Here is a 15,343-nt window from a genome sequence, read left to right as displayed (position 1 = left end):
TTTCTTTCTTTCCTCAGGCCCACCTGTGAATGTCACCTGTAATATTTTCATCAACAGCTTCGGGTCCATCACGGAAACTACAATGGTAAGAAGACGTTGGATGTTTCACATATTTTCAAAAGGCAAATGTGTTTAAAATCCTGTAATGATATGGTTTATATTTAGCTTCATCACTCCCATTACTTATATATAGAAATCTTGAAACACTCCATCCTCTTTCCCACCAACTTCTTTGCTAATCCACTCAGTGCTGAAGCCGTTCCCTCATTTCTGTGTTTCGTGGAGCATAACAGTGCAACCTTCAGAGACCAATGGGTCACTGACATGCTGATAATGAACTGTCCACTCTGCAATTAAAATGAAAAATTGAGAAAATGGATGAAAAGAGGTATGGGAGAGAGGACAAGGGGTTCAGGGAGAAATAGCTGTCCTCAAGTCTGCATTTACAGTGTTATAGCTGCTGGGTCAGCACAATACAGCAGTGAACTGTTTAAAGGTGTGTGCAAGGGAGCCCCAGAGGGTCAGACCTCCAGTCAGGTCAACCCACAGAACGACAACAGTAATGATGTCATTGTATGTGCTGGTGGAGCATGCTTTTTATTCTGATAAATGAAGTGAACAGGCAAGAAAAGAACAATGTGCAGTGCCCAAAGATGAATTCTGAATTAATTGCTCAGATTAGAATTCTAATTTAATTACTCATGTATGCTGGCTGCAGGCAGGAGTGATTGTGTTCGGTTCTTGTCCTTGGCATGGCTTGCATTGCCAACCCTCTGCTCACCAGCAGCACATGGCTGCGACGGTTGAACAAACAGTACACCGTCTCATTCAATCAGTCACTTTTTGGAAAATCTGATGAATATGGCGAGGCAGGGGCATTTCAACAAGAGTGATGCCTTCATTATCCTGAACCACTGAAGTTACATAACAAAGATGGATCATCTGTAATAACTCCAGTGCTTGCACCAGTCATTATGACTGGGAGATATATAAATGGTAAACACTACAGTAGCCAAAATTTTTTATTACAGTAGGGCTGCCCCTGACTAAGAATTTTCCTAGTCCACCAATAGTCGTCATTTAGGACCATTAGTCGACTAGCCGTTTGCATGTTTACGATATTAATTTAATTATTGAATGATATAATTTGGGCGGGGCAACACAATGGTTTGAGTTGAAGGTGTGAGAAAGAATAGTATCAGTAACATTGTTAACACTGTGCTACATGACAGAGAAATACAAAACCGTACTAATGAACCTTCATTAATATAGGCCTAGATTTTATCTACAAGTGCACGTCACACACTGAGTGAGCCGCCTGGTAATGACGCTGGCGGCTAATGGGCATGTAGCTACTTCCATGTTTCAGATGATACGTCATGTTTGTAGTCGACCAATGAAGATGAGTTTACATATCACCTTGGGTTCGTCCTTCACCTTCTCAAAATGATCCCACACTTTGGATTTCCTGCCCGACATGTTATTAACTAGCCTGTGGAATAACCGCAGGTACCAGCCCTGGAAATTAATGTGACTGAGTGCGGCCACTTCCTGTCTCTGTCCTTTCAAATTAAACCCCCACATGGTCCAGTCATATAAGTTTTAATTTATTTTGATAAGGCACAGCTCCTAATAGGGTATCACCTTTTTCTTTTTTTGCTGATTTTTTCTGCGACTAAGTGACCAATGAAATCTTGGTGATTAATGACCTTTCTGGTTGACTAACGTTTGGTCGACTATTAGAGGGCAGCCCTATGTTATGGTGTATGTAATTTTAAATAACAGTAATGGTATATAAGCCCAGTAGGGCCAGGTATTGTTTAATAAATTATGATACCAGTACCAATGCCAGTTCCCTTAATGTGATACCAATACCAGTACAAGTGCTTCATTCGATGCCCATAATATGAATGGAGAGGTTTGTAGTACAGTCATACTTTGGAACGTTTTGGTGGCATTTCATTATGTTGAACTGCCAACTCTTCCAATACACCATACTCAACTTCACCACACCACAGACTGTATGAGTTGTGGCTGTTGCTGCGGGAGTGTGAGCTCTCCGCAAGTGACAGTTGTGAGAGTCTGTACAGCTGCAATGACAGGGCTAACTGTTAGCATCACATGGCTAACGTTACCTAATGGTTATTAATGCATTTAACAACAGGGTTAAGCCGTTTTGGTGTTGGTGTAAGCTTGTTGGGAGCATTGAATGGCTTTGTGTTGGGTGTTAGCTGCTGTTGTTGTCTTAGCTTGTGCTAACCAGGTAGACGTTGTACTGACTGTCCGTCGAGGAGAGTGTTTCTGGAGATAGCTACAACAGAATGTTTGGTGTCAGGACAGTCTGGGATCAGACCCCCAGTGCACAAAGGATATAATGAAGGCTTTGTTTGACTGGAGAAGTTTAGATATCGCTTGGTACTTGGTTATTTCAATAGATAGCTTAAAAAAGGTAACAAGTACCAATACCCAGCCCTTATCATGATACTGTAAATGTTCTGTAAATTCAATTAGGAAATGGTTTAAAATAACCATACTGTACTTTACCAGATTTGATTATGTTCTTCTTTTGTTTTGAACTTCATATATATATATATATATATATATATATATAAAAACTGCTTCACGTGAGACAGCACTTGAGTTAAAAAGAAATGACTCATAATGGTACAACAAAAACTTTCTCACAATGGAAGCTATAAGGCTCCTTAGAATGATAATTTCAAGTGTCACAGGTTTCTGTATTAACAACTTCACTCTCCTTCTCCTTGTCTTTCAAAATTATGTTATCTTGTGAGGCAACTGGATTTGTGAGATCAAAAAAATTACACAAGAATCCAGCCCTGATTTGCTACATAGCATGTCCCAAATAGTTCTTGCGGTAGAAACAGTCTTGCCAAATCTCTATCTATGGACACATTTCTACCATCACACAGTATACACCATCATATTGCCTGACCCTATTAGACAGAGTTTTTATTTACAGAAGTACTTTAAAAGGTACAGTCTGTCTACAGTCACAGTCTGACAAAATGCCTTCCTTTCTACTTTTTGTACTACTTTTTCGACTTTTTCCTACTTACAGTGAAACCATTTGGCTGTTTCAAATCCTCCTACAACAAATGTTCATTGTGACCAGTGCACCCCTCATGATGCTGCGCAATTAAAATGTACTTGTCAACAAGGAGGTGAAGCACAATGGACACGTGTATATCATAGTTTACGTCTTTGTCATGTGGATCAAAAGAAAAAATATATTTTGTAAATTTAGACTTTAAAGTGATGTTCAAACCAAGAAAGGTGAAAGTTTCATCATGGTTTCATCTTTCATACAACAGCTTTGTTCATCTTAAATTTATTATCAGTTAGAGTGGTAACAGAACATTCCCAGAAACTTCTCACATCACTACTGCAGAGCGATCCACTTCTAAACTCTCCATTCTGTACTGCAACCTTCACCAATGATATATTTTCCATTAACTGCCCTGCCTTCTTCCACAGGACTACAGGCTCAATGTATTTCTACGGCAAAAATGGAACGACCCTCGCCTGGCATACAGCGAATACCCAGACGACTCCCTCGATCTGGATCCGTCCATGTTGGACTCTATCTGGAAACCTGATTTATTCTTTGCAAACGAGAAAGGAGCTAACTTCCACGAGGTCACCACTGATAACAAGCTGCTACGGATTTTTCAAGATGGCAGCGTTCTGTACAGCATCAGGTGAGTCTAGATGATATTCCTAAAACTTAAAGATCAGAGCCGTTGAATACCGTTACAGCCAGATGGAGAATGACTTCAGGAAGTTTGACTGATTATGGAGTGTTCTGTTTAGGCACATTTCTGATAAATAAAGTGAAGAACACTAGTGCAGGCAGGCAGGTGGCAAACAAATCCCACTCATACATGACCTCTTGACCACAATTGTAGCAATTCGAATTGAATTGCCAATCACACACACACCCGACTGCACCTTTACACCCACTTAGGCGCACCGCAAGTCACCAGAAATAGTAAATGGGTGCAGACTTGGAAAAAAATGCATGGAAATGTCAAGTGGCAAGTGTGCAACTTCGAAGCCTGTTTGTTTCATGACACTCTACACTGGATTGGAATTTTGCAGGTGTCTTATTAAAGAATAATATAGGAAGAGACATCTTTAAATCCCTGCTTGTGTGTCACATGATTTCCCACTTTACAACTTTAAACTGATTCATCTTGGAAATGTAACTAAATCGAGATGTGGACTAAAAGTGTGCAAAATTTTAGATCAGCAACTGATTCGTAAATACAAAAGAAAACTGCTTCTTTTGGTTTTAATCGTATCACCACATCTGACATTTCGGCACCAGCCCTTCATCAGCAACCAAGTCATCACATTTCAGGGCTGAAAGCAAATGCAACACATCGACTACATTTACTTGAACACTGATATTCCACTGTTATTCCGAATATGACAATGTTCTGAATTTGGAGCAGGTCATGCAAACAGCATATTCTGCTTGGATATTCTCAATTAGGCCTCTTTCCAAATAGGCTAGTGACAATGCCCCCAAAAATTTGAGATACCCCTACCGGGGGTAGAACAAAACCTAACAATGTTTTTCCTCATCTCTAAGGTCTCCCATATATGAAATGGATTCTTAGGTTTAAATATTTTACTGCAAACATTGTTAAATTGATACATATTGTTATACACCCCAAACCTAAAAAACCTTGTATGAAAAAAATGCAAAAGTGGCCACTTTCAAGAGTAAATCATATAAGCCTTATATGATGCACAATACATAAAACATAAACTGAAGGTGATGGAACTTCTTATAAGTTTTTTCTATTTCTTTTCCATATGGGGAGTTTAGTGTGAGGAGAGGGGTCATTCCTCCTCAGAGTGTTTTATTTATAGTTTTATTAAAAGCATCATCAAAGCCAAACTACAATCCTGTCTCCTTGTCGCCTTCTTGTCTCCCTTCAATTTCAATCTTTGTTTCCATAGGAACTATATAGGAAAAGGTGTCATATGAACCTACCATTTATGAAATGCATCATACATATAGGCAGCACTAACCTCAAGTGACTTACTTAGTTTGCAGTAACACTGAATTGGTCAACATTCTTCTCACCATTGATAATGGGCTTTGGAGACTTGATTATGTCAATGTTTCACTTTCCTTCATTTGGGACACTTCATACATTTAGTGATATAACACACTGACTATGCATGTTATATTCACATATTTGGTACCGCTGGATTCAGCACAGCCCCACCTTTCCAACAAGCCATGATATGTGTTTCTATGACAATCCCTGGCCAAGCAACTACAAAGTAAATGAGAACATTCTGCATAGATATTCTTTTTTTGCATTTCTGCTTATTTTAGGCAAGTGTTCATGGGTCTCTATATGTTACACCCATCAAGATATTCACATCCAGGTTTTTCTAGTAGGTGAAGCAACTTCCTGACCACAATTATGTGAAGTTTCAAAGCTGTCAGAGCTTGTGTTCTTAATCTACATGAGTTTATATGTCTTAACTCCTATACGGCCAGGCTATATTTTGGTTCTTTTTTAGGTATAGGGTGTATAACAATATGTATCAATTTAACAATGTTTGCAGTAAAATATTTAAACCTAAGAATCCATTTCATATATGGGAGACCTTAGAGATGAGGAAAAACATTGTTAGGTTTTGTTCTACCTCCGGTAGGGGTATCTCAAAAACTAAAGCCCTTTTTGACAGTTTGTCACTAGCCTAAAATGAAGCCTTTTCCAAATTAAAGGGGAAACGTTGTCCATTTTCAAAATTCATACCTGTTATTTCTTTGGTCTGAGGCAGTCCAAAACTATAAAATAATAACAGTTCTCCTAAATCCAAAAGCTAGATTGCTAAAACTCAATCAAGCATAAAGCCTAGATCTGCTCCATAGACAATGAACTGGGAAAGATGTTATAGATGACACTGAGAGCACCCAGGGGAATGTTCTGAATACATGGGTACATTTTCTGTTTCAGGACTATGTACAGTACGACAGAATAAAGCTCATTGAATACAAACATTTTGTGGGTCCACAAAATCAAGCTCCCATTCATTATCTAGGGAGCAAATCCAGGCTTTATACCTGATGACATCACAAGTTTGAGACTTCCTTGTCTGGTCTTTGGCTTTGAGAGAGAGTAGCTCATGTTCACAAACAGTGATTACACTCTTCTTGGCCACGGAAATGACATATTGGAGTTCTTAATTCAGGTGGTGTTCCCCTTTAAGACATGGGATATGCCGGTGTTATTTGGGTTTAAGGATCATTCATTGGACACGTATACAGTGCGTTTTGAATCTGTGTCTGAATTGGGGTTTTTATTGCAGTTTGCGACACACGGCCTCTTGTCTGTTTACTGTCAACTCTGCGTTTTAGAGATGCAGACCCAAAAGAAAAGCCCACATTTCTGGTTAGCAGGAGAAACACATCTACCTTTAAACATTATGAAAGACTTGGATATTAACAGGTTTTTGGATATGCACAAATATTGGATTACCGACCTTTTCAAGAAGGTGGTTAATCAAAGATGGAGGCTGTGTTCGCACCATTGGACAAGTCCGCCACTGGTAGAAAACTGAGCAAGATGGAACAAGAAGTTACAGCTGTTCCACTTTTCCATATTTTGACGCAATAACGACATGTTAGGGCATGTTTATTGCAGTAGGCACGGCTGCATGTAAACAGGAATAACAGTGGAATATTTATTTTGATTAGCCGTGTAAGAAGCTTAGTAGGATTATTGGCATCTTTGGAATAAGGGCAAAAACAGGAATATTTTGTGCAAGTGAAAGTAACTTGTTTTTGTCTCAAATTGGTCGTTTTGCTAATGAAAGCACTAATTTCACCCTTTTACGGACGCCGTCTCTTAAAAAATTAAGTTAAATTTGTAACATTTTTTCAAGCTTTATGCATTTTAAAAGGATTTCATTATATTTCTGTTTGCTTTAGGAGGAGGGAGGCATACATAAACGTAGTCTCTGTCGCATATACAAATAATCATCTCCTCATACCACTGAATCCTCTAGATTTACTTACTATGTTCATAAGTTACGGATCAAACATCTTTGTGTGCACTAAATACACGACACAATTAATCCAGTGTTAGCAGAATCAATCACTGGGGTATCTGTAGTTGTTCTAATGCTGAGAAAGATATTGTGTCATCACAACACAGTAGCAAATGGGTGCCTGTGTGTATACTGCTGGCGGCTCTTGTCTCGCCTCTGGGCGATGCATTACAGCAGGTAATTACACAGTTTTCCTCCAGACAGACTCCCAAATAGCTCTCTCCCTCGCTCTCTCTTCTCTGAGGATTTTTTGAAGGCTTAATGCATCAACACCACAACAAATAAAAGTAGGGATGCCCACACCAATTACTTTGCCATTACTGTAGTGCGATGAGTAATCAAATAGTAGAGTAACTCAATGTTTCCCAATCTACTCTTTTTAAAAAAGAAAATCAGTTTGTTTTTTCAATTCCTCTGGTTTTATTGCATTGAACACTCCTGACTTGTGGTGCATACTTTGCTAAACAAAGCAGCATGGCACCGATTTACTTCACTGTTCTTGTAATCTGTTAACCCATCATTTCTCCTTGTGGTGTCTTTTCCTTGAGCCCTTTTGTGCCTTCTGACATCCCCTATTGCTCCTCTTCTCTCTTCCAATCTGTTTCTCTGTCTCAGGCTGACTCTTACCCTGTCCTGCCCTATGGACTTGAAGAATTTCCCAATGGACATTCAGACCTGTACAATGCAGCTTGAAAGCTGTGAGTCTTCTTCTTTTCTTCCTCTTCCTCTTGTCTCATTTAGCCTACCTCTTTGATCTCCCTCCTCTTCCTGATTTCTACCTTTTGCCTGGCTTGTAAGTGCTTAATCTGGCTATAGGCTGTTATACATTTGTGTAATTATTGGGGATATATTAACAACTGGAGAATGTTTTTTGTTTTCTAAATGCACTAAAAAAAACCTGAGCAAAAGTGTAAAGAATGGATTGGACACTGCAAACATTAGCATGGCGGGCTAACTAGCTTGTTACCTACAGAAGCCTAGCATTATTTCCAATGCCAGTGCTTCATACTATATTATTTTATGACTTGACCATTTTGTGAGGTGACAGGCTACATTTAAAATAATTCCCGTTTATGACAAACTCATCCACTTTACCGAAGCTTCAATAGTCCAAAAAATGTGCATTGTTCCCAAGGGCCATTCCTCCGAAAATATACATCACACTCTCTCAAACGGTAGTACATGGCTAGTTATTGTGAAGAATGACGTTATCGCACCTTTTTACTATGGCACCCACCCTAGGCCCCGATCAGACAGTGTTCATTTTGCAGGTTGCTAAATGAGCAAGGTGCGCCTTTTTTTTTTTTTGTTGAAGCCTGCACTGGTTAGACATAGCACTTTTTGCAGCAGTTTCTTTTAAATGGTTGGCTATTTTTCTGTTAAGAAATCTGAAAAAAAAAAAATGGACAGGCAGCAGACACTTGGGGATTTGACACAGGGAAACTGAGATTACATGTGACCCTCAGAAAGAGGAAAAGTCACACCAGCTGGTCCAGGAGCTTCCCCTGCATGATGGTCAGTTCAAGGCTCATTTTTGGATGAGTCATTTGACAATCTGATGTCAGTTGTCTGGCCTAATTACGGTTGTTAAAACGTTAGGAAGGAGTTGAGGCTACAATTTATTCAGCTATGTCTTGTAACTTCCCTTGGGCGACCATGAAAGTGAGCTGACGTAAGTTTCACACAAACCATGTATGCCACCACTTATTTTCATCGCCACCACAGAAAGCCTGCCTCTCAATTCAATGGGAAAAAAGCCAATGACATTTTTTTGTTCTACTCAGAGTTGAAGTTTTTTCAGCTTGAGGCGTTCAAGGAGCTCCTGCAAAGACAAAAGGTGCATAGAACGGAAAATGCGAGGCATTTAGCAACACCAAAGCAGCGAGCAAAACATTTCACTCCTATTAAAAACACAATTAAAAAGCATCCCCAGACTCTCTGATAGGAGAGAGTACTCTGCCACTGATTGGCCAGTGCGTATTGCCTTTATAGGTTGGGTTGGTTAGGTTTAGGCATGAGGAGTGTTATTGGTAAGAATTAGAGAAGGAATATCAAGGTAATCCAATCAGAGGCAGAGAAGAGCCTCCATGAAGGTCCAATGAGTTCATTCTGCATAATTATTAGCCACGTGCTTCTGTCTGGGAGAGTGCCCTCGGAGAAATGGCCCTTCACAGCAATGCACATTTGGTTTTGGGATATCACGCTGTTGGACTAAACTTTCAGTCCAATTGGACAGTTCTTTGGACTAGTGGGGCTCCGGACTTGGTTGGTATCTTTTGCCAAACACATTTGTTATTCATCACATTAATAGGTTTTCTCTTCGAGCATCAAAGGTGAAACATTTAATATTTCAAAATTACAAAGAATTATGAGAAGTAAATTCTGCCTCCATTTTCACTGTAATCTACATGGAAAGCTTGACAGGTGTACAAGCAGTAGGGGTGATGGGGCTTAACAACCGGCCAGTTCTTACATTTTTTTACTCGGTCACATTTACGAAAGCTTGAATTTTCAAGAGATGTACAAAAAGGCATTTGAAACCTTTTAAAAATGTTATTAGACTGATAAAACGTAGGTGAATAATAATATTCTCCACTTCCAGTCCTCCCTTGCCTTTAGCAGAGATACCATCCACCCTCATGAAACCAATTTCCAGGATATAAATAATAAAACTTTAATTTTGTGTCCCTTTTATTATATGTGACCCACCCCCTGTGCCTAGAGGTGACCTAATTTCCTGTCAACGGGACAAAAGAATTTAAGTGAGGGAAAGGAAGGAGCACTCGCACCACAAAGTCACGGCACCTTTTCAGAAGCATCTCTCACAAATAAATAAGTCAAGCTGAAAGCTGGTATCTCTGTGTCCTTATCTGATTCAACAAGAACAAGAGGTATTGGTTTGTATAGAGCTAGTTACTCCCTCTTTGTGCAGCAGGCAGCATGATTTATCTCTGCAAATTAACACAGGGACAAACAGATAAAAAAAATCCAATAAATTTTGTGCAGGATTTACGTCAGCCAGCATAAAAACAAAAATAAAGACATTTTACCCTTTAGGAGTGTAAGAGAGAGAGGACTCAGGCAAACAGATGTGTGTTTAAATCAGCATTGCGTGTGTGTGTGTGTGTGTGTGTGTTTGGCTAAGTGTATCACATCACACCGCCATTAGAGGAGACGTAATCATTCCTGATTAAAGGCCTGGTGAGGATACTTGGCCTTGTGTTGACAAGTGCTAGTACACCACCCAAGGGTGTGATCACCTTGGCTAGAGCTCGATGTTAAGAGGATATTATAGCTTTTACTGCCACTACTGGAGCTGTGGAGACATGAGAAAGTGAGAGAGAGGCCGTATGGTGGAGAAAAAAAAGACAGAGGAGAGTTATCTTTGGGGTTTGAGAGAGAGCCAAGGCCAATCTTCTTTTCTGGCCTTTCATGCCACGGGCTTATATGGATATATAAATAGAACCAACAATACAATTCTGCCTTATTCTGACACATCAAAGCCCCATATATGCAGCTTATACCAATTCACTTTGCCTTGAGCCATTAGCGTCCAGTAACTCTAAATCCACTTTGTAACTTGCACCAAATGTGAAAAGCAAGACTGAAAATCTGGAGCACAGCCGCGGCTGCGTTAGGGTAGTGACTTTTACTGGGTGAACAGCGTTTTAAAGGGGACGTCCATTTCCGTCATTTTCAATGGTTTTCAAGTGGAAACTAACTTAACCATTGTCAAAAAGTGGTGACACAGGTTACAGCGCTGATCACCCCCTCCCACACACACACACAAGCACTGTTTGCCGACTGTGTAAGCACAGAGCGAGAAAAGTGTTAGCTTAAGGTGGAACATACAGTAGTGATATTAAACCTGATTAACCACCTCGCCACCGCATTAGTTCGGTTCCCAAAGTCGTTCAATAACGCTAACCAATCAATGGCAGTGGTTGACCGGCAACTCCTTGTTTTCTGCAAAGTAAAATTACTGTTTCTGTTAAAGAAATCTGGCAGCTATAGACTGGAGCAGCAGCAAAAAATATTTTAGCCTCCATAAAAAAAGGGGAATCTAAAAAAAAGACAACATCAGATTAAGTGTATGCTATATTAAGATTATTTTACCCCTTTGCTTGCTGTCAGACAGCCCCTTCCAAAAGGGAACTGAAGTCGTCATCTGTGCTTTCTTCAAAACCACCAGGCTCCATCAACAAGAACAGTAATTTTACCTCACAGCACATGGGAGTTGCTGATAAAGGCCTCAGGAAACAGCGGTGCCCCCAAGAGGGGGTTAGTACAATACAATTGTGCCCCCAGTGAAAATAATTGGAGGCCCACATTTATGTCTTTAAGATGCTGTGGCGTGCTCATTTTTAAGGGTAGCACAAAGGTATTGGTATCTTGTGAAAGTAGACAACCAGTGGCACCCATTGGTACCAATCATATCGGTGTAGCTTGATTGGCAACTACCCCAAACTTAGACTACATTTTAGTGAGGAGACAACTGGCATGACCATTTTCAAAGGGGTCTTTTGAACTCTCACCTCAAGATATATGAATGCAAATGGGTTCTATGAGTACCTAAGAGTTTCCCCTAAACTTGAGAGGGCTTGTTCCCAGTAAAAGTTTTGTTCTTTACAATCAATGCACTTTTTAGAGCTGTATATTCGTCTCTTTAAGGAAAAGCACAACCTGTGTGTGTGATACAAATTACTTAACACAAAGCAGGATTGTTGTGCAAGTCAAAATGTTAACTGTACTGGTATTAAGATCCAGAGACTCCAAACTCACTTCAGAGAAGTAGTGGCTGTGTTGCTTCACACTTCTGTGTCTCAGCCAACTCTTGTTTCTCTTCTCGTGCACTGAGCTGAATTGCCAATCAGAGTGATTTCATTCACCGACAAGCTCATCTTTTGCCAACATCAATTCAACATGTTGAATTGATAGAAAAAAAGCCTCATCGGTGCCGATGAGGGCCAATGGTGCGGGACACACAGCACCGTTGCGGGCGGCAGATGCTCACCAACAGCCCATCTTTGACCGACAGCTAACCATCAGCTTGGTGTGTCAGTCTGTGCACATCAGATATTTATTAACATTAATGTTAAAATAAGAAACCAAAGTGCATCAGTATGCAACTCTTTAACCCCCCATATTGATATAGTTTTCAATTAGCCTACATACAACATCATAATACATTTTCTGAAATTCAAATATGGCTTTTGGTTTTGTTGTGCCACCACAAGATTGTCCATGGCCCTATCTGACCCATATCAAACATTTCTGAGGGCACCACTGCTAGAACATATGTACTTCTAACCAAAATTACCCCACGAAAAAAAAAACCTCTAAAAATAATGGAGCCTGCCTTCAATATGAAAAAAAAAGACAGCATGTGACGACACTCATTACTCTACCTTGCTGAGATATTCCTCACATTCTGCCTCATGTTGCACCTCAAACACTATGTCAGTTATGTTTTGTTGCCTCTTAGCTGTAGCTGGTTGAAGAGAAGACCATTTCGGTGTCTAAGTAAAGCATTGGTATTCCTCTTGCCTGTTACAGCAGGATGTGTGAATGACAGTTGAATTCTCCTCATGAACAAGATGAGTTTGTCTTTGTTGTGTTGTTTTTCCCGGTGTGTGGGCAGAGTGGGGTATAACATTTTGAATAATTGATGTCTTTGTTACTCAGGCCCCAAAGCGTCCCTGTGGACATCGGTATTATTCAGATGTGCAAGAGGTGCTGCATTGTTGTTGCATGTGGCATGCATTTTTAATACACTTTCATCAGGTAGCTGTGAGAAAGAGTGCGACGTTCAAATAGAGCAGCTGTGTGTGGAAGCAAATATGATTATTGATTTTTCCAGGGTGGTTTAAAAACTGCATATTTACTCACAGAAATTAATACATATACCATTATGTTACACTTTGTGCATTACTGTTACTGCATACACTAACCAGCTCAGTGTGTGTCAGCACATACAGCATCTACCACTGTCACAGGCAGATATGCTCCTCATGTCCCGCTTTATTCTGTAACCTTCAAGCAACAGCAACATGACTGGAGCTGTGCTGGGTGACCTTTACTGTGACAAACATGATGGCAGAGGGTAGCTGGTAGCTGGACAGATGGGCAAAAACGGCATTATATCACCACAATCTTCCAAGTTCCATTCTCTCTCTCTCTCTCTCTCTCTCTCTCTCTCTCTCTCTCTCTCTCTCTCTCTCTCTCTGGGTCTCATTAGGCAGTGTTTCTGATGTTTCTCAGGCACAGATGTTATTCTATGGTAACAAGATCCCAGTAAGAGTGTGGTGTAGGGAAGAAATTGGGTTAAGGAGGAGGAAGAAGTGGATGAGGACCACAGTGAGAGTCATAAAAATAAGAATATTAATCAGCGAATGTAGTGTTGTGCTTGATTTTATGCAGTATTTTGAAACATGCACTAAAACGCATTGTTTTTGAGATACACATAGCAACAAGAAACGTCAGCGTTGTATCCTGTGACTGATGCTTTTCTACTTTATAGTCAGTAACCAGTATACAGCCTTGTTTTCATGCCTACTTGTAGCACTTGTACTGAAAGTCAGTTTAATGCTGAAAATGATGGAGTGAAATTGCAAGTAAAATGCATCTCCCCAAAATTGTATTAGCATCTGAGCACTAACAGCAGTTTTATGAAGATTTGTCTGAGATATTGTATATTAGAGGCTGTCTAGACAAAATAATAAACTATAGAGCATGATATCCCCCTCTTTGGCAAGTTGATGTAATTTAGAAAAATGCACACCACGGTGAAATAATGAGATGTATATGCCAGAATTTGTCTTAAATTATACGAGAGATACGTAAAAGAACAACAGGAGAATTTATAGAGTGAAAAGATAACACACTTCTAACTGCGTCTTTCTCATTTAAATATCCTCTCTTTATCTCCTCTGCTCTCTTTTCACAGTTGGTTACACCATGAACGACTTGATCTTTGAGTGGCTGTCTGACAACCCCGTTCAGGTGGCTGATGATCTCACCCTCCCACAGTTTGTGCTTAAAGAGGAGAAGGATTTGGGCTACTGCACTAAGTATTACAACACAGGTACATAATGAATTCCATTTGTGATGTTGAGAAACCAGGGACCCCACGCTGAAAATCCAAACTATAATTGAGTGCTTCGGTTTATTTCCTCTCCGGAGGCATGTTGAAGGAAGATAGGTGTGCAATGGAGACTCGGCAACTTGAGCACTGCTTACTGTTGGTTGTTGTTGGGATTTAACCTATGACGTCCTGTATTGGTATATATGGAAGTCAAATATTGTTCTCCACAGCAGAATATACGCCAGATGGGACATGCCATTAAGCTAAAAGAGACATATGTATATAAAAAGCAGAGTAATACTATAAATATAATAAATTAGATCATTACAAAGATAGTCCAATGAGGTAGTGCAGTTAGACAGAGGACAGACAGTGGACAACATCTTTATTGTCTCCTGTTATGCCATCCCAGCAGTAATTAAAAAAACAATGTTGTCCTTACAGTCTGGCATCACCAGACCAATTTGCAAATGTGAATTCGTCTGGAACCTCTCAGTTCATTTTCAATTTCCAAGGGCCATTATCAACAGCCATAGATCAAAATGCCTCTGTACGTGATTAGACAGACCTACAACCAATCAGAGTGAGGAAACGTGACAGAGTGCTCAGCTGTGATGGTGTAGCATCAATATATCTGAACAAGTGTTGCCATTTTTGCCATCAGACTTTGAAAAAGGTACTTCAACAGAAAGTTCCACATTGGCTGCAGCTTTCTTGGTCATTTTCCAAAATGCCTCCTCGTTGTCTTGTCCCTGGCGTGAGCGCAAAGACTCTGCATGTTGTCAGTCATTGTCTGATACACGCCCAGTATTAGAAAATCTGTTTTTACAGGAGGGGGACCAGACACATCTGCAAGAGCAAATAAGACATGAGCTCACAGATTTGTCTGGTTATTGTCCTTACGCACGACAGTTCAATGTATGTCATGTGTCTGCAGGTAAATTCACCTGCATCGAGGTGAAGTTCCACCTGGAACGTCAAATGGGCTACTACTTGATCCAGATGTACATCCCTTCCCTCCTCATCGTCATCCTCTCGTGGGTGTCTTTCTGGATAAACATGGACGCTGCACCAGCCAGAGTGGGTCTGGGCATCACCACTGTGCTGACGATGACCACGCAGAGCTCTGGTTCAAGGGCCTCACTGCCCAAGGTGGGT

General features: G+C 40.3%; 1 protein-coding gene across 4 annotated transcripts in view; it reads left to right on the top strand.

Moving 5' to 3' along the window:
* glra4a (glycine receptor, alpha 4a) overlaps positions 1-15,343 on the top strand; it is a 78,407-nt gene that overhangs the window by 49,377 nt on the left and 13,687 nt on the right. For all 4 annotated transcript variants that reach the window (XM_049586642.1, XM_049586644.1, XM_049586640.1 and 1 more), the window contains exons 3-7: positions 18-85; positions 3,499-3,722; positions 7,717-7,799; positions 14,048-14,185; positions 15,123-15,337. In XM_049586642.1, coding sequence (XP_049442599.1) covers positions 18-85; positions 3,499-3,722; positions 7,717-7,799; positions 14,048-14,185; positions 15,123-15,337 — 728 coding nt within the window. The remainder of the gene's footprint in view (positions 1-17; positions 86-3,498; positions 3,723-7,716; positions 7,800-14,047; positions 14,186-15,122; positions 15,338-15,343) is intronic.

Source organism: Epinephelus fuscoguttatus, linkage group LG9 (assembly GCF_011397635.1).
Source record: "Epinephelus fuscoguttatus linkage group LG9, E.fuscoguttatus.final_Chr_v1".
In the NCBI taxonomy this organism is placed as follows: domain Eukaryota; kingdom Metazoa; phylum Chordata; class Actinopteri; order Perciformes; family Serranidae; genus Epinephelus; species Epinephelus fuscoguttatus.
The sequence above is the reverse complement of the archived record's forward strand: the minus strand, read 5'-3'. Positions and strand labels throughout refer to the sequence as shown.